General features: G+C 41.0%; 1 protein-coding gene across 2 annotated transcripts in view; it reads right to left on the bottom strand.

Annotated features, from left to right (window-relative positions):
• Positions 1-9,483: 9,483 nt before the first annotated feature.
• Positions 9,484-26,825, bottom strand: part of LOC109888517 (alpha-N-acetylgalactosaminide alpha-2,6-sialyltransferase 5-like) — a 34,960-nt gene continuing 17,618 nt past the window's right edge. Inside the window, exons 3-6 of one of the 2 annotated variants that reach the window (XM_031822446.1) lie at positions 19,588-20,000; positions 12,696-12,914; positions 12,291-12,398; positions 9,484-9,953 (exon numbers count right to left, since the gene is read on the bottom strand). In XM_031822446.1, coding sequence (XP_031678306.1) covers positions 9,713-9,953; positions 12,291-12,398; positions 12,696-12,914; positions 19,588-20,000 — 981 coding nt within the window. In that variant the 3' untranslated portion in view covers positions 9,484-9,712. The remainder of the gene's footprint in view (positions 9,954-12,290; positions 12,399-12,695; positions 12,915-19,587; positions 20,001-26,825) is intronic. The other variant, XM_020479689.2, reaches the window with a different exon arrangement.

Genomic DNA, 26,825 nt, shown 5'->3' with positions numbered 1-26,825 from the left:
GTTGGATGACACTATGATGAAGTACTGTATAGCTCTGTATAGCCTTTGAAATCCAGGTGGAAAGGACCACATCAGATCGCCCTAAGTGCTTAGGTACTGTAGGTGGTAGCCACTGTAAACAATCTAGATAACGATTGGGGTTGAGATCTGTTTGCATGGGGAACATTGGAACTCTCATGTTGCAAGGTCTACTAAACCTGGTTGGAGTCCTTGTGCAATCATTCTGCCTGTTCTCATGCCTGATGACATTGGTGAGGAGATTATGTGAAACAGCAGTATCTCCTCCTCCCCAGATGGTCATGCCCACAGAAGTAAACTTGAATGACCTGATGGATCTCGCCACTGTTTCACCCTTTATTGGGGAACCAAATTGCCCTATTGGATATGATAGTGCCTACTGCCAGCGACATGACCTCGATCCCTATGAATAAAATTAAATCAAACTTTATTTGTCATATGCGCCGAATACAACAGGTGTAGACCTTACAGTGAAATGCTTAACCAACAATGACATTTTAAGAAAAAAAGTGTTAAGAAAGTATTTACTAAAATAAACTGAAGTTTATAAAACACTTTTTAAAATAAATAATAATAATAATTAGGAGCAACAATAAAATAACAGTAGCAAGGGGGTACCGGTATAGAGTCCATGTGAGGGGGCACTGGTTAGTTGAGATAATTGAGGTAATATGTACATGCATTTTGAGGTAAAGTGACTATGCATGGAGAATAAACAAATAGTGGCAGCAGCGCACAAATGGGGGATGGGGTGGGGACAACACAAATGGGGAATGGGGTGGGGACAACACAAATGGGGGATGGGGTGGGGACAACACAAATGGGGGATGGGGTGGGGACAACACAAATGGGGGATGGGGTGGGGACAACACAAATGGGGTGGGGGATGGGGTGGGGACAACACAAATAGTCCAGGTAGCCATTTGATTAACTGTTCAACAGTCTTATGGCTTTGGGGTAGAAGCTGTTAAGAAGCCTTTCGGACCTAGACTTGGCACTCCGGTACCGCTTGCCGTGCGGTGGCAGAGAGAACAGTCTATGACTAGGGTGGCTGAAGACTTTGGCAATTTTTTGGGCCTTCCTCTGACACCGCCTGGTGTAGAGGTCCTGGATGGCAGGACGCTTGGCCCCAGTGATGTACTGGGCCGTACTCACTACCCTCTGTAGTGCCTTGTGGTCGGAGGCTGAGCAGTTGCCATACCAGACGGTGATGCAACCATACCAGCCGGTGATGCTCTCGATGGTGCAGCTGTATAACTTTTTGAGGATCTGAGGACGCATGCCAAATCTTTTCAGTCTCCTGACGGGGAGGGTGGTATTTAGTCTCAGGGTCCATAGCTTAGTGATGAGCTTTGAGGGCACTATGGTGTTGGATGCTGAGCTGTAGTCAATGAATAGCATTCTCATGCATGTGTTCCTTTTGTCCAGGTGGGAAAGGGCAGTGTGGAGTGCAATAGAGATTTGCATCATCTGTGGATCTGTTGGGGCAGTATGCAAATTGGAGTGGGTCTAGGGTTTCTGGGATAATGGTGTTGATATGAGCCATGATCAGCCTTTCAAAGCACTTCATGGCTACAGATGTGAGTGTTATGGGTCAGTAGTCATTTTGGCAGGTTACCTTCGTGTTCTTGGGCACAGGGAACCCCCCTTTTCCCCAGATTGTAATTATTAAGTTACCTTTCAGTAGTCCCATTCAGACCACTCCTTTCTGTGTAAAATGTCAATGCCAATTTCCCAGAAACCAGAAAGCTTTAAGTTCTTTCTGACAACAGCTCTGATATATCATGTATTGTGATGCTTATGGTTTCCATGGCAACAAATGGGGAATTGTGGTGGTTGAATTTAGGGTGAGCTGTTGTAACTTTTTAAGGCATACGTTCTGTGTTGAACTGTGATGTTATGCCTTTCATAGTCCTGTTATATCTTCATCCTAATGTAACAGGTGTAAAATATACTTGTTGTATTTCACCGAAAATCCCTCATATTTATTTAAATGTATTATTTTAAGGTTATTTTGAGATATATTACATTACTTTCAAGAGTGAACTATTTTATTGTATTTATTTTCTAAATTGTGTTAATGCTGTGATGTCATCAACGGGAGCCATGCTCTTACTCCTCAGTTTGCTCAGAGCATGATGAGGAGAGGTATGTGTTATGTATGCTCCAGCCTTTTGAATGCACATGTTCACAAATGCACAGGAAAAGACAAGAAAAAGTTATATCGTCATTGATTTAGTGTTGCATTGCTGTTTATAGGAATATATAGTAATGTGAATGGGGACAATGTTCGAGTGCAACTTCACAAGGCTAGCCCAGCTACCGTTAGCTTTGTTGGGGGAGAGGGTCTCTTTCAGGTGCAGACATCGTGAGTTTTCTGATGATTTTCTCAGGGTGTGAGTTGGGGTGGGCATTCTATTCTCTATTATTTGTATTTCTATGTTTTGGCCGTGTAGGGTTCTCAATCAGGAACAGCTGTCTATCGTTGCCTCTGATGGAGAACCATACTTAGGTAGCCCTTTTTTTCTCAAGTGTCTTTGTGGGAAGTTGTCTTTGTTGGAAGTTGACTTTGTTTAGGGCACATAGCCTTCATGGTTTGTTTTGAAGTGTTTATTGTTTTGTTCGGCGTCTTTTCCAAATAAAGAGAAAATGTACGCTCACCACGCTGCGCCTTGGTCTTCTTCCTTCAACAGCCGTGACAAGGAGAGGCAAATGTACTTGTATGGGAGTTCAGAACGGCAGCATTAACTTTTGCCTTGTATTTGTATCCATTCCATTCAGTCATTAAAAGAGAGATAACCGGTAGAATTGTGTCCACAGCCTTGTCTTCCACCTACACCTCACCAGAACACAACACAGAGAGGTACCGGTACAGAGCCAGTTACACTAACACAAGGCCATTGTGTTCTGGAACTGTTACTGGTATAAATAACTGTTGTGTAACAATATGATTGTATTGTCACCTCTCACTATATAAGGGACATGGAACCATTTACTCTTAGAGTTCTTCCCTGTGAAATCAGAGGTAGATCTCCCCTGCAGCTGCTTGATTAAAGATGTTTCTATTATATCATTAAATAGTGTCTGTCTTAATCTTTGGATCGAGTTATCCACTACAGTAGGCTCAGTATTGGATGTGGGTAGGCTTAGTATTGGATGTGGGTAGGCTCAGTATTGGATGTAGGTAGGCTCAGTATTGGATGTGGGTAGGCTTAGTATTGGATGTGGGTAGGCTCAGTATTGGATGTGGGTAGGCTTAGTATTGGATGTGGGTAGGCTTAGTATTGGATGTGGGTAGGCTCAGTATTGGATGTGGGTAGGCTTAGTTTTGGATGTGGGTAGGCTATGTAATCCTTTCCTAGACTGAATCGTAGAAAACAGTTTGGTCCCACTGGAGGATGATATTTTTAAGAATCACCACCAAAACATCTTCAAACCATATCCCCTACAACCAGGGTCTATCCACATTTGTCATTTCTGTAATTTAGCGCCAGAGTATATCTATGTCAGTAATGGGGATTTGTGTCATGCTAGAAATTGCTGCTCAGGAGATTAAAGTGTCAGACTATGATATGGAACATTGGCTGTTTCTCCTCTGACTCAATTTAAAGAGGTTTCAAATCCTGACACATACTGTAACGCATCCACAAACTGTAGGCTTTCTAAGGGGAGAAAGTTTAGCATTGTTGAAAGGATTCCCAAGTCAAATATGCAGGACAAGACTGTTCATTATTTGTTTGCCAAGTACCCCACCGTGGCACTTTTGGTCCTATAAAACCCATTTTCCAACAAGAACAAAGAAAGCTGAATTGAATGTAAATACAGTTTGTAATCACAAACTGTATTTTGTATCACCCAAAACCTTATTTCCACCATATTTCCCAACCTTTGTTTATCGTCTGTATTTAACCAGGTAAGGTCAAACATAATCACCATGTCGCCCGAGAGTGTGATTACAGGGACTAGACAAATTGAGAACCAGGCTTGTTAAAACCCAGCTAGTCCTTTAAAGCCCTTCAATCCAACCGTTCCACTCCAGGGATGGTCATTGGTGTGCTGAGCACATGTTCCAGGTCTCAGGAGGACGCGGTGCACATAGCATGAAATCTGAAGGGTCGTCTTTGTGGCCCCAACCTTTTTGGGATTCCACCTCAGCACTGGCTCTCATGGTGTAGAGGCAACATGAACAGCAGAGCAGGCAGCAGGCCAATATCCTCTCAGCAGCAGCCGGTACAGGAGAGCCACGGGAGGGCCTGGGTGGGAATTCTAAAACAAGCACTGTGCTCTTTCACCCACGAGGAGTGGACAGATAGCAAGCTGTGGCTCCTTTACTATGAATCAACCTGCAGGGTTGGGCTCGAATAGTATGCTCTCATCACTTTGATAGGCTCATTTGTACCATCCATGAACTATTAATGCTCTGTACTGTTAATATGCCTTTGGCTTTTTGTTTTGAAGTTTGGCTTTAGAAACAGAACGACTCAGTGCTTAGAGTATTGCCATGCTGGTCTACTTGGCCCTTCTCTCAAGCCTCCATCTGCTTCAGAAGCCCCAGCAATTGTGTAGCCTCTTGCAATGCCTTAGACAAGGATATTGAAGAGATATACTACAAATGTATGCATACAATACAATAACCTTTCATATTTGTACAATACAAAAAGTGACTTTTCCAAAAGATGTTGGAAAACCAGAGAAAAAGTATGTTCAAACTGTGCAGCCATAGAACAGATAACATTTTCATATGAATAAATGTTATCCTTACATACAGTACATTTTAGTCTTTGGGTAAAATACAGTAACAACATGCTCTTTTTGAAACATCCAGCGAATGGTTCTGGTATGAAGCACCACATAAATTAGCAACCTAGTACTAACACATTCTCGAGACACTTCCTTATGGGTATACACTGGCATAAATCAAGCCAAATTCCAATAAAATTGTATTGGTCACACACACATATTTAGCAGATGTTATTGCGGGTATAGATAAATGTTTGTACAAAATAATACAGTAGAATAGAATACAATATATACATATGAAATGGGTAAAGCAGCATGTAAACATTATTGAAGTGACCAGTGATTCCATGTCTATGTATATAGACCAGCAGCCTCTAAGGTGCAGGGTTGAGTAACTAGGTGGTAGCCGACTGGTGATGGCTATTTAACAGTCTGATGGCCTTGAGATAGAAGCTGTTTTTCAGTCTCTAGGTCCCAGCTTTGATGCACCTGTACTGACCTGGTCTTCTGGATGATAGCGGGGTGAACAGGCCGTGGCTCGGGTGGTTGATGTCCTAAATGATCCTTTTGGCCTTCCTGTGACGTTGAGTGCTGTGGGTTTCCTGGAGGGCGGGCAGTGTGCCCCCGGTGATGCATTGGGCAGACCGCACCACCCTGCGGTTTAGGGCGGTGCAGGCGGTGATACAGTCCGACAAGATGCTCTCAAGATGCTCTCAATTGCGCATCCATAAAAGTTTGTGAGGGTGTTAGGGGCCAAGCCAAATTTCTTCAGCCTCCTGAGGTTAAAGAGACGCTGTTGGTTATCAGGCCTACTATGGTTGTGTCGTCTGAAAACTTGACGATTGAGTTAGAGACGTGTGCAACCACGCAGTCATGGTTGAACAGGGAGTACAGGAGGGGGCTGAGTACGCACCCTTGTGGGGCCCCTGTGTTGAAGATCAGTGAAGTGGAGGTGTTGTTTCCTACCTTCACCACCTGGGGGAGGAGGCCTGTCAGGAAGTCCAGGACCCAGTTGCACAGGGGGTTCAGACCCAGGTCCGAGCTTGATGATGAGCTTGGAGGGTACTATGGTGTGGAAGGCTGAGCAATAGACAATGAACAGCATTCTTACATAGGTATTCCTCTTGTCCAGATGGGATAGGGCAGTGTGCAGTGCAATGGCGATTGCATCGTCTGTGGATCTATTGGGGCGGTAAAGCCAATTGAAGTGGATCTAGGGTGTCAGGTAAGGTAGAGGTGATATGATCCTTAACTAGCCTCTCAAAGCACTTCATAATGACAGAAGTGAGTGCTATGAGGTGATAGTCATTTAGTTCAGTTACCTTTGCTTTCTTGGGTACAGGAGCAATGGTGGACATCTCGAAGCAAGTGGGGACAGCAGACTGGGATAGGTAGAGATTGAATATGTCCGTAAACACTCCATCCAGCTGGTCTGTGCATGCTCTGAGGATGTGGCTAGGGTTAACACTCTTAAATGTCTTATTCACTCCGGCCACGGAGAATGAGAGCCCACAGTCCTTGGGAGCAGGACACATCGATGGAACTGTGTAATTCGCATAGCAGGCGAAGGGGTTTAGCTTGTCTTGAAGAAAGACATCGGTGTCCGCGATGTGGCTGGTTTTCCCTTTGTAATCCGTGATTGCCTTGAGACCCTGCCACATACGTCTCATGTCTGTTCCATTGAATTGTGACTCCACTTTGTCTCTGCACCTACGTTTTGCTTGTTTGATTGCCTTACGGAGGGAATAACAACACTGTTTGTATTCGATCATATTCCCAGTCACTCTCCCATGGTTAAATGTGGTGGTTCATGCTTTCAGTTTTCGATTTTTGGTTTGACTAGGTTTTAATAGTCACACTGATGAACTTAGTACCCTTGTCTGTGTATACATCAATGATATTACCAGAGGCTACCCGGAACATATCCCAGTCTGCGTGATCAAAACAATCTTGAAGCATGGATTCTGATTGGTCAGTCCAGCATTGAATAGACCTGAGCATGGGTATTTCCTGTTTGAGTTTCTGCCTATAGGAAGGGAGCAGCAAAATGGAGTCATGATCTGATTTGCCAAAGGAAGAGCAGGGGAGGGCCTTGTAGGCATCCTGGAAGAGAGAATAGCAGTGGTTGAGTGTTTTCCCAGAGCGAGTACTACAGTCAATGTGTTGATAGAACTACAGTAGCGTTTTCCTAAAATTTGCTTTGTTAAAATCACCAGCTACAATAAATGCAGCTTCAGGATATGTGGTTTCCAGTTTGCATAAACTCCAGTGTAGTTCATGGAGGGCCGTTGTAGTATTGGCTTGTGGAGGAATATACACGGCTGTGACTATAACCGAAGAGAATCCTCTTGGGAGGTAATATGGTCTGCATTTGATTGTGAGGTATCTTAGGTCAGGTGAACAAAAGGACTTGAGTTTCTGTACATTATCACAATCACACAATGAGTAGTTAATCATGAAACATACTCCACTGCCTTTCTTCTTCCCGGAGAGTTCTTTATTCCTGTCTGCGCAATGTACTGAGAACCCAGATGGCTCTATGGACAGGGACAGTATAACTGGAGAGAAACACGATTCCGTAAAACAGAGTATGTTACAGTCTGATGTCTCTCTTTGAGGAGATCCTCGCCCTGATCTGGTCTACTTTATTGTCCAGAGACTGAACATAAGCGAGTAATATACTCAGAAGCGGTGGATGGTTTGCCCGCCTCCTGAGTCGGACTAGAAGTCCACTCCGAATACCTCTACTCCACCGGTGGCATCTTGGAGCAGCCTCTGGGATACTTTAAATTGCCGTGGGAGGGTGCCAACAAACGATTAAATTCGGATTCCTGGTCGTAATGCTGGTGAGTTACCACTGCTCTAATATCCAAAGGTTATTTCCGACTGTATGTAATAACACAAAAAACATTCTGGGCTAATATTGTAAGAAATAACACACAACAAAAAAAAATACTGCAAAGTTGCTTAGGAGCCAGAAGCAGAGCTGCCATGTCTGTTGGCTTCATCTTACTTGCAGCTACCCACTTCCTTGAAGTCTACTTATCCAGCAGCAGCTTGTACCAGTCCACTTCATACAGACTCTCCCATATGGGACACAGGGAGAGGATGGGGAAAATCAGTTGGATTTTGGTGCAGGTCTACAATTTGGTTACTGGTGTCATTTGACAGCTCTTTGGTCTTGGCCATAGTGGAGTTTGGAGTGTGACTGTTTGAGGTTGTGGACAGGTGTCTTTTATACTGATAACAAGTTCAAACAGGTGCCAATAATACAGGTAACGAGTGGAGGACAGAGGAGCCTCTTAAAGAAGAAGTTACAGGTCTGTGAGAGCCAGAAATCTTGCTTGTTTGTAGGTGACCAAATACTTATCTTCCACCATAATTTGCAAATAAATTAATTAAAAATCCTACAATGTGATTTTCTGGATTTTTTTCCCTCATTTTGTCTGTCATAGTTGAAGTGTACATATGATGAAAATTACAGGCCTCTCTCATCTTTTTAAGTAGGAGAACTTGCACAATTGGTGGCTGACTAAATACTTTTTTGCCCCACTGTACATATCTCCCTGGCATATTACATCATTTACGCAGCAGCATACAATACATTTTTGGACTCACCTTGTTGAGCTCTGCTCACATGGGCAAATTTTGCCATCAAACTTCGTCATCAAAGTCTGGCATTCTCTGGATTTATGGTGCTTTCAAGACAACTAGGAAATCTGAAGAAAAAAAACAAGGTTGAATCATGATGACGTCAGTGATCTTCAGGTCGAAGCTCTAGAAAGCTCCAAGTCAGATGACCGTTCAAAACTGGAGCTTGTTTTTTCCCCCGAGTTCCCAGTTGTCTTGAACTCACTGAAGTCTGACATTTCCCAGTTCCGAGTTCCCAGTTGTCTTGAACTCACTGAAGTCTGACATTTCCCAGTTCCCAGTTCCCAGTTGTCTTGAACTCACTGAAGTCTGACATTTCCCAGTTCCCAGTTCCCAGCTGTTTTAATCATGGCAGAAGTCATGCTGGATTGACAGCATAGCCAGTGTTGAATGTTTATAATTTTAGTCTTGGAAAAGAGACCCTCAAACCCAGACTTGGACCACACACCCACTCCATGGAATAGCAGGCTAGTGATTACTTTGCAATGCTTGCAGTTAGCCACAGATTCCTTCCAAACCACTCATTGTTGAAGTTGCGATTTCCAACGTGTTGTGTAATGTTTATGTCCAATGGCCAATGAGCACAGATGAATTTTATCTATAATTTCTCTTCATTATTTCTCTTCAATAGACAAGGATAGAAAAGGATTTGCCAGTAGATTGTCTACTTGACTATGACTGCTAGCTTGCTAGCTAAGTTTTTGAAAGTATGATGTAGACATGATCAGTCTAATCAAAGCTACTGTAGATATAACGTGATTTGACGTCATTTTATCTGTGACCAATGACCTTGAGACTTCTTAGATGGGCACTTCTAATGTAACTCTATGGCAGCACCCAAGGGGCTTGAATTCTTTAGCTCTACCTGCAGATGATTTTGTGGTGACGTAGTGTCCCCATGAGTGACAGAACACTGAGCCAATCACGGTGCAACTAGAGAACATTACCCACCCCTATGCTCTGTATTTTCCACTGGCTGCCCCACCACCAGAGAAAGCACTAAGCTAGTCTGAAACACCTGCATTTTGGATCTACCTTACTCAAGAAAGCAAAATAGAGAGTTCGTATGCGGCTTTATTAACTCAATTATATTTTATTTTTTTACATTGTTTAGAAACTGACATGTGACACGTATTAATGCCAAAACAACATGCAAACAGGGGGAGGAAAAAATGTATAATCCTTTTTTTGCTAAACAGGTGGGGCTCAAAACAGGTGGTGCTCTTCCCCACCTGCCCTGAATGACGGGTCGCCACTGGTCCTGTGGACCGTTCTGTCTGTCTGTCTGACTGTTTATCTGGTATCAGGAGACAGCTGTAGCAGGTGTGTGTGAGCTGCTTCCATTGAGAGTGGAGGACGGGCTCCAGTCTGGCTGGTAGAAGTGGATGTCATACTTCTGGGCCCAGTTGGCGAACACCGTTTTCTCCGTGATGAAGCTGTGGTGGCCGCCGCTCTGGTTGTGCTCGTGGGAGAGATACAGGGAGCACTCGTCTGGGCCGGAGGGCTCATAGTAATGATACGGCACCGAGAGATGAGAGGGAGTACTGTGAAAAGAGGATGAGAAGAGAGAGGGAGAAAGGGGAATACGAAGGGAGAAAATGGAAGAGGTTGGAGACAGAGAATGGACAGGGGAGTGATGGAGAGATAGATTAACAGAGAGAAAAAGGGAAAGTGTGCATGCGTGCGTGAGAGAGAGAGAGAATGAAAGAATGAGGAAAGGGGTGTTAAACGGAGGGAGAGAGAGGGAAAGAGAAAGACAGAGAGATGAGAGAGATATCATAAAAATATTTCTTAGCCATGAGAGCCCTGTGCTCATCAAAGCTAGTCCCATGATCCCTATGATGATCCTGAAAGTATTACACTCAGTAGACTCGGGCCTCAAGAGGGGCGTTTGAGCCAGCAGACAGAGGGGCGGTTGAGCCAGCATGAATCATTCAAACAGCAAAGGCATTTGATATGGTCCCATGGACCTGCCTATGGATATCAGCTTAATGTCTGAAGCTACTGTAATCCTCCATCAATCTACAGGCGGCAGACAGCCTAGCAGCATTCGGCCAGTAACCAAAGGTCACTGGTTCGAATACCCAAGCCGATAAGGTGATAAATCTGTCTGTACCCTTGAGCAAGGCACTTAAACCTAATTTGCTCCAGGGGTGCTGTACTACTACGGCTGACCCTGTAAAACAACACATTTCTAGTCAGGATATTCAGGACACAAGCAGGTACATTGTACATTTAGGTACATTTATAAAAAATAGCAGTAAAAGTTACCTATGGAATGTTCTATAATTTTAGTAATTAATGCTAAAATAAAATAAAATAAAAAATACAAATATACAATACCAGTAATTTGCAAATAAATTCATAAAAAGTCCTACAATGTGATTTTCTGGATTTTTTCCCCCTCATTTTGTCTGTCATGGTTGAAGTGTACCTATGATGAAAATTACAGGCCTCTCTCATCTTTTTAAGTGGGAGAACTTGCACAATTGGTGGCTGACTAAATACTTTTTTGCCCCACTGTATATATATTTTTTATTTATTTCACCTTTATTTAACCAGGTAGGCTAGTTGAGAACAAGTTCTCATTTACAACTGCGACCTGGCCAAGATAAAACAAAGCAGTGTGACACAGACAACAACACAGAGTTACACATGGAATAACATGGAATAAACAATAAACAAGCCAATAACACAATAAACAAGTCAATGACAAAGTAGAAAAAAAGTCTATATACAGTGTGTGCAAAAGGCATGAGGAGGTAGGCAATAAATAGGCCATAGGGCGAATAGTTACAATTTAGCAGATTAACACTGGAGTGATAATTGAGCAGATGATGAAGTGTAAGTAGAGATACTGGTGTGCAAAAGAGCAGAAAAGTAAATAAAAACAGTATGGGGATGAGGTAGGTAGATTGGGTGGGCTATTTACAGATGGACTATGTACAGCTGCAGCGATCGGTTAGCTGCTCAGATAGTTGATGTTTAAAGTTGGTGAGGGAAATATGTCTCCAGCTTCAGCTATTTTTGCAATTTGTTCCAGTCACTGGCAGCAGAGAACTGGTTGGAAAGGTGGCCAAATGAGGTGTTGGCTTTGGGGATGATCAGTGAGATATACCTGCTGGAACGTGTGCGTGTTGTTATCGTGACCAGTGAACTGAGATAAGGCAGAGCTTTACCTAGCATAGACTTATAGGTGACCTGGAGCCAATGGGTCTGGCGACGAATATGTAGCGAGGGCCAGCCGACTAGAGCATACAGGTCGCAGTGGTGGGTGGTATAAGGTGATTTGGTAACAAAACGGATGGCACTGTGATAGACTGCATCCAGTTTGCTAAGTAGAGTATTGGAAGCTATTTTGTAGATGACATCGCCGAAGTCGAGGATCGGTAGGATAGTCAGTTTTGCTAGGGTAAGTTTTGCGGCGTGAGTGAAGGAGTCTTTTTTGCAAAATAGAAAGCCGATTCTAGATTTGATTTTGGATTGGAGATGTTTGATATGAGTCTGGAAGGAGAGTTTACAGGCTAGCCAGACACCTAGGTATTTATAGTTGTCTACATATTCTAGGTCAGAACCGTTTAGGGTGGTGATGCTAGTGGGGCGGGCGGGTGCGGGCAGCGAACGGTTGAAAAGCATGTTGATGGTTTATTTTTTAGGATAAGGCCACACAGAGGGCCAAAGATAATAACAGACACCTCTAAAGTACCCAAAAAGACCAATACAAAATGTTAAGTTTCCAAAATTCTGGTAGTTTGCTGGTAAACTTAGAAAGTTTCCAGTAATATACCCTACCTTTGCAAATGTATATGCCAATTAATAATCTATTAGTACAATTGGGGTAATAATCCCTATCGGACAGCACTTCACAGAACCCAACCCACCTGCAGAAGTCCGGAGCCACCATGCCATAGACATTGACCCTGTCACACAGTTCCAGGGCAATGGCCATGGTGAACCAGCCAGTGGTCAGCCACGATTTAGAGGTCTTCCTGGATGAGGTGAATGGAGAAAAGACATGTTCAACAGAATGTACTGTATGATTCAATAGAATTGAATGTTAATCATGCCAAAACCTCCCTATGTAGTGCTCGCAGTGACATCCGTTCTGGCCAAGGCCCTCAATTTATTTGTTCATTTTTAATACCATAAGTTTACACACTGCCATATTCCTAATTTACATGATTTGACATGAAATGACGGTTTCAAGGCCGATAAACAGCCATCAAACCGGTGCCCCCTGTAATATGGAGCCCTCTCATCTTTTGTCGGGGCTAGACCTGCCACACCTGCCGGCCATACCAGCCCCTCGCTGTAGGATATCCCAGATGACAGCGGAGCCAATCGTGTCTGGGCTCATCCTGTGTGCTGTTGGCAACGTCTGCCAGATAGAGTGCCAGGGAGAGTGCAAGCCAGTGAGAGTCTGGTAGGACCTGTAATCGGTTTCTGCTTCCAACTCTGACTCAGCGACATCATCTTGTGAGGCAGTGTAGTGCTTCTGTAACTTCCTGTCAACAGTTAATGAAGACACCAATTATCTTGTAGTATCATAGCATATGCATCTGTCATGTAGCTGCTGGAGCTAATTTGGATTGCTAGAGATAATCTGTCAGCATCTATTAATGATTAGTATGTTGGGTTGGCTCCCCATGACATAAATGTTTAAGCGCGTCACTTACTGTAGGCTAGCTACCAAGCCTATGATGCTGTATCTGACTGACTGACTGAGATGAGCAGACATTGAAATAGCACATGCCCAACATACACAGCAACATTGTGTATTCATACCAATTGGATGTACAGTTGAAGTCAGAAGTTTGCATACACTAAGGTTGGAGTCATTAAAACTAATTTTTCAACCACTCCACAAATTTCTTGTTAACAAACTATAGTTTTCGCAAGTCGGTTAGGACATCTACTTTGTGCATGACACAAGTAATTTTTCCAACAATTGTTTACAGACAGATTAATTCACTTATAATTCACTGTATCACAATTCCAGTGGGTCAGAAGTTTACATACACTAAGTTAACTGTGCCTTTAAACAGCTTGGAAAATTCCAGAAAATGATGTCATGGCTTTGGAAGCTTCTGACAGGCTAATTGACATAATTTGAGTCAATCGGTGGTGTACCTGTGGATGTAGTTCAAGTTCTACCTTCAAACTCAGTGCCTCTTTGCTTGACATCATGGGAAAATCAAAAGAAATCAGCCAAGACCTCACAAACCTTTTTTTGTAGACCTCCACAAGTCTGGTTCATCCTTGGGAGCAATTTCCAAATACCTGAAGGTACAAATAATAGTAATCATCTGTACAAGTAATACAAGTATAAACACCATGGGTCATCATACCGCTCAGGAAGGAGACACGTTCTGTCTCCTAGAGATGAACGCACTTTGGTGCGAAAAGTGCAGATTAATCCCAGAAAAACAGCAAAGGACCATGTGAAGATGCTGGTGGAAACAGGTACCAAAGTATCTACATCCACAGTAAAAAAAGTCCTATATCAACATAACCTGAAAGGCCGCTCAGCAGGGAAGAAGCCACTTCTCCGAAACGGCAATAAAAAATCCAGACTACGGTTTTCAACTGCACATGGGGACAAAGATCGTACTTTTTGGAGAAATGTCCTCTGGTTTGATGACACAAAAATATAACTGTTTTGCCATAAAGACCATCGTTATGTTTAGAGGAAAAAGTGGGAGGCTTGGAAGCCGAAGAACATCATCCCAACCATAAAGCACGTGGGTGGCAGCATCATGTTGTGGGGGTGCTTCGCTGCAGGAGGGACTGGTGCACTTCACAAAATAGATGGCTTCATGAGGGAGGAAAATGATGTGGATATATTGAAGCAACATCTCAAGACATCAGTCAGGAAGTTAAAGCTTGGTCGCAAATGGGTCTTCCAAATGGACAATGACCCCAAGCATACTTCCAAAGATGTGGCACAATGGCTTAAGGACAACAAAGTCAAGGTATTGGAGTGGACATCACAAAGCCCTGACCTCAATCCTATAGGACATTTGTGGGCAGAACTGAAAAAGCTTGTGCGAGCAAGGAGGCCTACAAACCTAACTCAGTTACACCAGCTCTGTCAGGAGGACAGTGGGAAGCTTGTGGAAGGCTACCCAAAACGTTTGACCCATGTTAAACAATTTAAAGGCAATGCTACCAAATACTAATTGAGTGTATGTAAACTTCTGACCCACTGGGAAAGTGATGAAAGAAATAAAAGCTGAAATAAATCATTCTCTCTACTATTATTCTGAAATGTCACATTCTTAAAATAAAGTGGTGATCCTAACTGACCTAAGACAGGGAATTTTTACGAGGATTAAATGTCAGGAATTGTGAAATAAATGAGTTTAATTTTATTTGGCTGAGGCGTATGTAAACTTCCGACTTCAACTGTATTCAAATTGTATTGTGCTGCAAAGTGGGATTCAAATGTACTATTATTTTGTTTTTAAAGATGAATAGAAATTAAATAACAAAAATATAGTCGTTGCGCAAGTATTCAGCTCCCTGAGTGAATACATGTTTGAAACACCTTTGGCAGCAATTACAGCAGTGAGTGTTCTTGGATATGTCTCTAAGCGCTTTACACACCTAGACTGTGCAGTATCAGCCCTTTACTCTTTTCATAACTCTTCAAGCTCCTTCAAGATGTTGGGGATCATGGATAGACAGCCATTTTCAAATCTTGCCATAGATTTTCAATCAGATTTAAGTCAAAACTCAGAAACAGTTTTTGCCGATGTCAAGCAAACCCATACCATGATGCAGCCACTTGAAAATAAGGAGACCGTTACTCAGTGATGTGTTGTATAGGATTACACACATAAGGCTTTGCATTTAGGCCAAAAAGTGCATTTCTTATTATTTCCTTCTTCCAGTATTACTTTGGTGCCTTGTTGCACATAGGATGCTTGTTTTGTAATATTTCTATTCAGTATATTTGTACTCTTATTTTCACGCTGTCCTTCAAGTCATTATTGTGGAGTTGCTACAATGTTGTTGATCCATCCTCAGTTTTCTCCCATCAAAGCCATTGAACTCTTCAACTGTGGCCAATGGCCTCATGGAGCAGTTCATTCCTGTCCTGCAGCTCAGCTCCAGAGGATGACTGTATCTTTGATGTGTCTGGGTGGTTTAATACATAATCCACAGCATAGTTATTAACTTGACCAGGCTTAAAGAGATATTCAATGTCTGATTTGTTATTGTTACCCATCTACCAATCACTGCACTTCTATATCTGTCACGACTCCTACCGAAGGTTACTCCCCTTCCTGTTCAGATGGCACTCGGCGGTCGTCGTCACCGGCCTACTAGCTGCCACTGATCCTTTTTTCCCCTTGTCTGTTTATTAGTTACACCTGTGTTTAATTAGGTTTATTAGTGGGGCTTTATTATCCAGCCGGCCCGCCTACTGGGTGTGCGGGAATATTCTCTGTGTACATTTGTGCACGACTGTAGGTCACGGTTGTCCGTGTATGTGTGTATTTTCTGGACTGCATTTGTATGGGTTGGCGTCGGTTTCACCTGTGTGGTGAATTAAAAGTATTGCTACCCTGAACTCTCTGTTTCCTGCGCCTGACTTCTTCCTCCACTACACCCCGGGCATTACAATATCAGGCTTTTATGAATCTGTCAACCCCTATTATTTTACACAGAGTGAGTCCATGTAACTTATTACATGATTTGTTAATCCACATTTTACTCCTCCACTTTAGATATCAAATTTGTTTGAATAATTATTTTTTTTTAAATCCACTTTGACATTACAGAGTATTTAGAGGAGAATGATGACCAATTTTTTTTCTCTCGATTAAATCAATTGTAATCCCATTTGGAATACAATAAAATGTGAAGAAATCCAAGGGTATGAATACTTTTGCAATGCACTGTAGCTGTTAACTTTTCACAACATTGTGTGCAACTTTGTGCTGAGGTAAAAACAGCACTTGCTATCAGGTTGTCTCAATGTTGTTCTCGTTTCTTCTTCTACCTCTTCCATTCCCAACGTGATTCAGCCATTGTTTATTTATTCGGGACAGTGTTATTGTACCTTCAGATAGTCTTAGAATCTCTCTCTACCCTGCATCGTACACTTAATTTGGACTCTCATATCCCATTGGATCTACAGTAAATCCTCCTGAGTATGAACATATATTCAGACTGCTTTGAACTAAATCCCATTTAAGGATACTGTGATATGTTTGGTGGTTGTTGGGATTTATTAATTGGTCTTTTGTTAAGAGCGTCAAAAATGCTCAACGGCAGCTTTAAAATTAGAATATATACAGTTGAAGTCGGAAGTTTACATACACCTTAGCCAAATACATTTAAACTCAGTTTTTCGCAATTCCTGACATTTAATCCTCGTAAAAATTCCCTGTCTTAGGTCAGTTAGGATTCATGCATGATTCATGTATGACATGCATAAGACCAACATGCAAGGAATTAAATAATAATAATAATAATAATTATATTAACTCTACTTCTGCATGCTTATTAAATCAAATAAAAGTTTATTGGTCTCTTACACAGTTTAGCAGATATTATAGCGGGAGCAGCAACATGCTTATGTTACTAGCTCCTAATAATGCAGTATAATGTCCAACAAGTTCACAAATATTTGACATTATACTGCATTATTAGGAGCTAGTAACATAAGCATGTGCCTTCTCCTGCTATAATATCTGCTAATCTGTGTAAGCAACCAATAAACTGTTATTTGATTCTAACCAACTTGCGAAAACTATAGTTTCTTAACAAGAAATTTGTGAAGTGTTTGAAAAATGAGTTTTAATGACTCCAACTTGTGTAGCACAACATCTGATTGCCCACCTCAACAACAGCCCCTTCACATTACACTCCATGCAGTTTGGCTTCAGAGCGAAACACTCCACAAAAATTGCCAACTGCTTTCTTCTGGAAAATGTGAAGTCCAAAATGGACAAAGGGGGCGTTGTTGGGGCAGTGTTTCTGGACCTAAGGAAGGCTTTTGATACTGTTAACCATGAGATTCTCATCACAAAATTGTCCAAGTTCAACTTTTCCCCTGATGCCTTGATATGGATGAAATCATACCTTGAAGGCAGAACTCAGTGTATTCAGAGTGAGCAATGAGCTGTCGCCCACTCTTAGCTATGATGTGGGAGTGCCCCAACGGGCAATACTGGGTCCCCTCCTGTTCAGCCTGCACATTAATGATCTGCCTTCTGTCTGTACTGGGTCTGAAGTTCAAATGTATGCAGATGATACAGTGATATATGTGCATGCAAAGAGCAAACAACAAGCTGCACAAGAACTCACTACTGTAATGGTCCAGGTTACAAAGTGGCTCAGTGACTCATGTTTGCATCTCAATGTGAAAAACACTGTTTGCATGTTCTTCACAAACAGGGCAACAGATGCTACTGAACCAGATGTCTATGTGTCAGGGGAGAAGCTCCAGGTGGTATCTGATTTTAAGTACCTTGGCATCATACTTGATTCCAACCTCTCTTTTAAAAAACATGTGAAAAAGGTAATTCAAATAACCAAGTTCAACCTAGCTAATTTCCGATTTATACAAAATTGTTTGACTACACAGGTAGCAAAACTGTACTTCAAATCTATGACACTCCCCCACTTAACATACTGCTTGACTATTTGGGCCCAAGCTTGCTGTACAACATTAAAACCTATTCAGTCTGTCTACAAACAGGCTCTCAAAGTGCTTGATAGGAAGCCCAATAGCCATCATCACTGTTTCCCTTAAGGAAAAGCACCTTTAGTAAATCCGCTTTCTCTGTGAGAGCTTCCCATGTCTGGAATACACTGCCATCAGACACACTTCCACAAAATGCATGAAGACATGGCTAAAGGTCAATCAGATTTGTGAACATAATCCCTTGCCGCTTTCCATGTTGTCTGTTATCTGTAGCTTGTGAGGTGTGGAAACACTTTGTTGCTTTAATGAATTTTGTCTTGCTGCTTTTTGTTCTATGTTGCTCTGTCTGTATGCTACGTCTTGCTTGTCCTATGTTGCTCTGTCTGTATGCTATGTCTTGCTTGTCCTATGTTGGTCTGAGTGTGCTCACTGCTCAATGATTGTCTATATTGTAATTGTTTTTAAATAACCTGCCCAGGGACTGCGGTTCAAAATTAGCCGGCTGGCTAAAACCAGCACTTTTACTGAATCGTTGATTATTTATTTAATTTTATCTTTATTTAACCAGGCAAGTCAGTTAAGAACAAATTCTTATTTTCAATGACGGCCTAGGAACAGTGGGTTAACTGCCTGTTCAGTTCAGGGGCAGAACAACAGATTCATACCTAGTCAGCTTGGGGGTTTGAACTTGCAACCTTCCGGTTACTAGTCCAACGCTCTAACCACTAGGCTACCCTGCTGCCATTTAATTGGCACTGTCTCTGTAAAAAATAAGATAAACTCAAACCTAAGTGTATGTAAACTCCGACTTTAACTGTATGTGTATTAGAATATGTATGTGTATTAAAATGTGCATTAAAATATGTGTGTATTAAAATGTGTATTAGAATATGAATGTGTATTCAAATGTGTATTATATGTATGTGTATTCAAATGTGAATTATACTATATATGTGTGTTAATATGTGTATTTGATTATGTATGTGTATTAAAATGTGCATTATATTATATATGTGTATTAAAATGTGTATTATACTATATATGTGTATTAATATGTGTATGTGTATTCAAATGTATATTATAATATATATGTGTGTATTAAAAGGTGTATGTGTATTAAATGTGTATTATTATATATATGTATATTAAAATGTGTATGTGTATTAGAATATGCATGTGTATTAAAATGTATAGTATACTATATGTATTAGAAGGTGTATTATAATATATGTGTATAAAACTGTGTATTAGAATATGTATGTGTATTAAAATGTATAGTATACTATATGTATTAGAAGGTGTATTATAATATATGTGTATAAAACTGTGTATTAGAATATGTATGCTCAAGAGCTCTGATAACAATGCATTTGGCTTCCCTGGCAAATCCTGATTCAAGTTCTCAAACACAGTGCCTGTATTCTTCAGATGTCATCCTAGACCAGAATTGGACAGCCAGAATCACATACTTAAAACCCAATGACATTATTGACCCAATGGTCAAAATGTCAAAATCCTACCTGTCTTTTCCCGTTTCATTTTTGAAGAGCTCGTCAAACTCCAGCATCTTGAGGGGGGAGATGACGTAGATCTTGAGCTTGGGAAGCAGCTGGTTGATCAGACGCAGGTTGTTGAAGACCCTGCCCTTGCCGTCGCGCCGCATGGAGCTGGTGGGTCCCCAGAAGAGGAAGACAGAGTCCTGGTTGGTGTTGAGCAGCTCCTGCCGTCTCTGCAGCACCCTCTGCAGGCTGGAGTGGGCGATGACGCGCAGGCTAGTGCGCCGGCCCACATCCTGTTTGAAATTGTTTCCGTTCGGGGCATTGTTCATGCGGATGACGCATTCGGTGCGGTCAATTTCGTCTCCTCGGTTGCTGCCAGTAAGGTGGCCCGAGCTGGACACCAGGGCACAGCAGTTACAGTGCTTCCTCAGAGGCTGGGGGGTATAGCACAGTGAGGTCAGTGTTTACACAGGCCCTTAAACAACATAAAAAAATGTATGCTTCCTTCTTTTCTTGCCCTGAAATGTTGTGGCTAACAGCATTGGACAAGTGAATGCACGGTACCCACCACATTGCTCAAGCTTATCAGAAGGCAGATGAGAAAGAAGGATGCATGTTGAAGTTTTCAAACAGAATCTGCACTCTCTGGGGGCCGAGCAAAGCACAAAGGGTCTTCTACAGGAATCACACAATCCATTATCATTCAATAGAATGTGAGACCATATTCACAGAGGACATTTTGCCTGAGTATCTTCCTATGCCTTTAACAAAATAACTACAAGTGTTTAAAAGTGAATGAAATCCTCCCTCTCTGTCATCGAGGTCAATGGACACATGGAGAAGTGAGATCCATGGCATTAGATTAAAATCTCCCTGCCAAGAGGAAAACTGTTTTTCCCCAAATCCAATAGCACAATCAATACCCTCTACAGCACAGAGTAGAAGGCTAGGCAAAAGGGCATCCATCTCTAATAGTAAAAACCCTGAGACCCTCTCATGAATTATTCTAAGGCTTAATGCAGAGGTCCATTGTCATTCATAGCTATACTCTGGTCTTCATGCTTGAGTGGGGCCTGTGGGGGTTGTGCGTACATTCATATACTGTATACATACAGGTGAGATTACCGACTTCACTGCCTCACTGCCTCCTGGTCCCATTCTACTGTTTACACATCTCTTCCTTTAATCTCTGTGATTCCAAACATATTAATTACCAGGGGAAACTTAGAGGAAATGGAGATGACCCTGAGCACGATGTGGGAAGTGTGTGTGAAGACACATAAGACAATGAAGACAGAAGATAACTAAGACAGAAGATAACGAAGACAGAAGATAACGAAGACAGAAGATAACAAAGACAGAAGATAACGAAGACAGAAGACACAGAAGACAGAAGATAACGAAGACAGAAGATAATGAAGACAGAAGATAACGAAGACAGAAGACACAGAAGACAGAAGATAACGAAGACAGAAGATAACGAAGACAGAAGATAACAAAGACAGAAGATAACGAAGACAGACTATAAAGAAGACAGAAGATAATGTAGACAGAAGATAACGAAGACAGACTATAAAGAAGACAGAAGATAACGATGACAGAAGATAACGAAGACAGACTATAAAGAAGACAGAAGATAATGTAGACAGAAGATAACGAAGACAGACTATAAAGAAGACAGAAGATAACGATGACAGAAGATAACGAAGACAGACTATAATGAAGAAGAAAAAAAGTCAGGAAGTTTTGGGCGGAGCCAGAAAGTTGGCTTTCAGAAATATTACAATGGAAACTTACTTTTAATCCATCTGTCTGCATATTTCAAGACATGGCATATGGAGGTTTAGTGAGATACCAAATGGGCTGGATGATTCTCTTCATCACCCATCTTGAAAAAACGTATACTAAAAAAGTGGAAATCAATCCGCCATCATTAACACAATGGAAAAATCGAATGATTTATTATTCAAATATTCAAAATGCATGGACGACGACGAAATAAAAACAAATGGATACAATTTAAGGCCAAATGACAAATAATAATGCAGGCATTAGGAATGGGGGTATGAGCATGTGGGTTCTGGGCAGATGAGATTTAGTGATTGTTTGTCTTCGTCTGTAAATTGTTGTTCTTATGTATAAGTTTGTATATCGATAAAAAATAAAATAATAATAATAATAAAAAATAATTATATTAAAAAATATATCATAATAATAATGAAATCCCTGCAGGCCGAGGTTGTGTTTTCTGTCCCGGTGTGCCCGGATGAGCGATTAGGGTACTCCTATCATGGTAACATTTGAAACTTCAAACTATAGCCTTTTTCCTAGCAATAGTGTGGATGTATTGTTCCTTTGTGCTAGCCAAACATCCTACAAGTAGACAAGAAAGAATTACTCGCCCCACCACACGATTATAGCCAATCTCTTGCCATGCTACGAAAATAACTAGGGAAGACATATCTTCTTTCTTCTTAATGTTTGCAGATATGGTACACACACTGCCCATGGCAAGACAAACCAATCTTCTTACTAATTCCTACTTAATGCGATACAATGCAATACAAGAAAATGATGGCAGACGTGCAATTCATGTTGGTTTAGTTCCATTATTCTCCCTGTAGGTAGGTCTTCATGCGTGTCACTTCTGCTGAAGCGCAACAGTTTTCTCTTGGTAGCTTATTCGCATCTCTGAGGCTATGCTGCTTTCTCTGTCTGAACTGACTATGTTTATCTGTGAACATTTCACAGCACATTCATTTCTCCTCTGACAAGTCAAGAAATCAGATTGATATTTGGATTTGACATGACGGAATAGTTTTTTATATATTTTTTTAAACGTTAAGGAATATCAGGGCAGCAAATGCAGACATTGCCCAAGCAATAACATTCAACTCTATTAATGTATCGTACTTGTGGCCTGGAGCATCAGGGAAATTCTCCCAGTAATAAAAGTGTTTTTGCAAGGAAGACTAAATTGTCTTTGACAGTCTATGCCCAGAGCTTCTGTCAGCTCGATGATTCTACGTGGAAACAGCAATGACTTATCAACCTTCATTCTGAGGAAAAGGTTGAAACTGAGAATCTTTAAGAGGGGAAACCTCATCAAAAAGGATTCTCAAACAACACTGTTGAGAATCTGTGTGAGCTGAGCCCTTTTCCCAGGACAACTAGCTTATCAGTAGTAGTCATCTTGTTATGGGCTAGGTTGAATTTATGTGTTACAAATAGACAAATGGGACAGTACAGAAGGAGACGGTCTCTGTCGTGCAAGTATGTCTGCAAGTGTTGTATAAACATGTTTTGCACAAGTGGATGGAATGCATCTATCTGGTTTAGGACAAAGTCGCGGTTGAGTTACTGTTCAGCAAGTTCTAGTTTCTGTACGAAATGGGGAGAATGCAGTCAACGTCGAAGTGAAAATATCAGGATGCAGAGGAAGAGCCATACAGTCCTTCCTGGGCCATTTCCCTTTATATATGAAGAACTGTGTGACTTTGCTATTCAGCTGAAGCATACAGGTGGGTGAATAAATCTGGTTTTTAGTTTTGTCAGTCTCCACCTGTATCTGATTATATTTTCATCATTTAGCAGACTCTCTTATCAAGAGAGACTTACAGTAGCAAGTGCAGACATTTTCTTCATACAGGTCCCCTGTGGGAATTGAACCTACAACCATGCTGTTGCAAGCACCATGCTCTACCAACTGAGCCACACGTGACCGTAATAGATTAGAACCTAACATCACATTATTGAATCAAATTCATCATTATGGAAGTTTCCTGATTTAAGCCTTAAAATGAAACCAAAAGTAATAATAATTGTGCAGATCGATGCATTTTCAACATGTTCGTTTTAGATGTGCTACATTATCAACCAATTTCAATCACAGGATCTGCTGAGGGGAGAACGGCTAATAATAATGGCCGTAATGGAACCAATGGAATGGCATCAAACACCTAGAAACCATGTGTTTGATGTATTTGATACCATTCCATCTATTTCACTCCAATCATTCGAACAAGCCCATTCTCCCCAAATTAAGGTGCCACCAACCCCCTCCTGTGATTTTCAATATGAGCACACTTACCTACAGTATGCTGTAGGAACCTTACTAATACGACTGTCTGTCTCACACATCATTCATAAAAGGAAACGATTCGTATTCCACTCAAACTTAACGTCCGAAATGGCACCCTATTCCCTATATAGTGCACTACCTTTGACCAGGTCCCATAGGAAATAGGGAGCCATTTAGGATACAGTCCCAGAGTTGGAATGCTAGCGGGACGTTGGCAGGTTCAGACTTCATATAACTCTAACGTGGAGTATATTAGATTAGTTGAGCTACAATACATAGACCACAGAGCTCACAGCACAGTTACGAGCACAGCTCCAACTCAGTCAGTTGCCACCCACAAAGCAACTGGTCACTATCATCCTGCTCAGACCAGGGAAACCAGGGTCTTAATTGCTTTGAGAATGACGCCATCCATTTCCTGTAGCTTCTCTCGTTCTTTCTGTCTAGCAAGCTACCTCCAAGAATACTCATACACAGCACCCGAGGTAGACAGTAGCCTCAACTTACAGTCTTGCAGTTCTGCTACATGTAATATTTCAGAAACAATGGTCTGACTTGTGAGACTAAGAGCACAGAGCCCTTCCTTTATGATTTTTTGATCTATGACGATTAATGTGTTTCTATAATTGAAATTAATATGTGTCTACATCAACAACAAAAAAATTATGGGGGGGGGGTGTGTCTTTGTCAGTAAATTGTTACAGTATGTCTGATATTTGTCTTAAACATTGTTCCCCGCTATGCTGCTGTCTTGGTTGGACCAGGCCTCTCTTGATAAATAGATGTTATCTCAATGACACTAACCTGGATAAATAAAAGTTATCTCATTGACACTAACCTGGATAAATAAATGTTATCTCATTGACACTAACCTGGATAAATAGATGTTATCTCATTGACACTAACCTGGATAAATAGATGTTATCTCATTGACACTAACCTGGATAAATAGATGTTATCTCATTGACACTAACCTGGATAAATAGATGTTATCTCATTGACACTAACCTGGATAAATAGATGTTATCTCATTGACACTAACCTGGATAAATAGATGTTATCTCAATGACACTAACCTGGATAAATAGATGTTATCTCATTGACACTAACCTGGATAAATAGATGTTATCTCATTGACACTAACCTGGATAAATAGATGTTCTCATTGACACTAACCTGGATAAATAGATGTTCTCTCTGACACTAACCTGGATAAATAGATGTTCTCATTGACACTAACCTGGATAAATAAATGTTCTCATTGACACTAACCTGGATAAATAGATGTTATCTCAATGACACTAACCTGGATAAATAGATGTTCTCATTGACACTAACCTGGATAAATAGATGTTCTCATTGACACTAACCTGGATAAATAGATGTTATCTCAATGACACTAACCTGGATAAATAGATGTTCTCATTGACACTAACCTAGATAAATAGATGTTCTCATTGACACTAACCTGGATAAATAGATGTTCTCTCTGACACTAACCTGGATAAATAGATGTTCTCATTGACACTAACCTGGATAAATAAATGTTCTCATTGACACTAACCTGGATAAATAGATGTTATCTCAATGACACTAACCTGGATAAATAGATGTTTTCATTGACACTAACCTGGATAAATAGATGTTATCTCAATGACACTAACCTGGATAAATCGATGTTCTCATTGACACTAACCTGGATAAATAGATGTTCTCATTGACACTAACCTGGATAAATAGATGTTATCTCATTGACACTAACCTGGATAAATAGATGTTATCTCATTGACACTAACCTGGATAAATAGATGTTCTCAATGACACTAACCTGGATAAATAGATGTTATCTCATTGACACTAACCTGGATAAATAGATGTTCTCAATGACACTAACCTGGATAAATAGATGTTCTCAATGACACTAACCTGGAGAAATAAATGTTCTCATTGACACTAACCTGGATAAATAGATGTTCTCATTGACACTAACCTGGATAAATAAAGGTTCAATAAAAAAATGAAAAAGCATGATCAGATGAAGAAAAATAGCAATATTCAGAACGTGTGTAACAGAGGAGGTCGTTTGACTTTGAAGACAATGCACTGAGGGGGGAAATTTAATTGGAAATCAAATGGTACTTATCTTTTCCATTAATTTGCTATTGTGAAATATTGCTTGATTTACAAAAGAGATGGGCCTGGGACGTGGACTTCTCTCAACATAAAACCCCTTTTGAGGTTTGAAAAGATCTGACAAACAAAATTGTTTTACTGTAATGTCCCTTTAAGATGGATTGGCAATTGTCAATAGAGTTGTTTCTTCTAATCTAATGTCATAGAGAACATTTGATCAAAGCACATGCTTTCTCAAAGCTCCATTAACACTAGAAACGCAGAGACAGTCATTTTGACTGCATATGAATTTAAAATTCACATTTCTAAATCACACCCCCTTCTGAACTCCACTTTTTATAAATAAGTCTCTTCACCACATGTATGTTGTTAGAATGTAACATGTTACAAACAGGATTGGTGTTTTAAGCAGTTTTAAAGAGGACAAGTCATTCCCCCCCCCCCCAGAGTCAAATGCAGGTAAGACATTTTGATTTCTATACTGAACAAAAATATGAACGCAACATGCAACAATTTCAAAGTGTCACATCTTCCCCTGCTCCTCCCCTCTGGCATACGACTTCGCTAGAATGCTAACCACGGGTCCTGGGATTCATCTTACGCACACCTGGCACTCTTCATTACGCACACCTGGCACTCTTCATTACGCACAGCTGTTAATCATTATGATTCACACCTGGACTTTGTTCTTGTGTACTGTCTTGTAGCCACATGGAATTGTCTTGTTTCTGGTTTTGTTATTTATTAAACGTTTCACCTGCACTTGCTTCCTGACTCACAGCTCCATTATTACACAAATATTTTACTGAGTTACAGGTCATATAAGGAAATCAGTCCATTTAAATAAATTCATAAGGCCCTAATCTATGGATTTCACATGACTGGGAATACAGATATGCATCTGTTGGTCACAGATACCTTTAACAAAAAGGTAGGGGTGTGGATCAGAAAACCAGTCAGTATCTGGTGTGACCATTTGCCTCATGCAGCGTGACACATCTCCTTCACATAAAGTTGATCTTCCATGGCTGTGCGAAGTTTATAA

Source organism: Oncorhynchus kisutch, linkage group LG4 (assembly GCF_002021735.2).
Source record: "Oncorhynchus kisutch isolate 150728-3 linkage group LG4, Okis_V2, whole genome shotgun sequence".
NCBI classification, from domain to species: Eukaryota; Metazoa; Chordata; class Actinopteri; order Salmoniformes; family Salmonidae; genus Oncorhynchus; species Oncorhynchus kisutch.
Note: the sequence above shows the minus strand (reverse complement) of the source record. Positions and strands in the feature narration are given on the sequence as shown.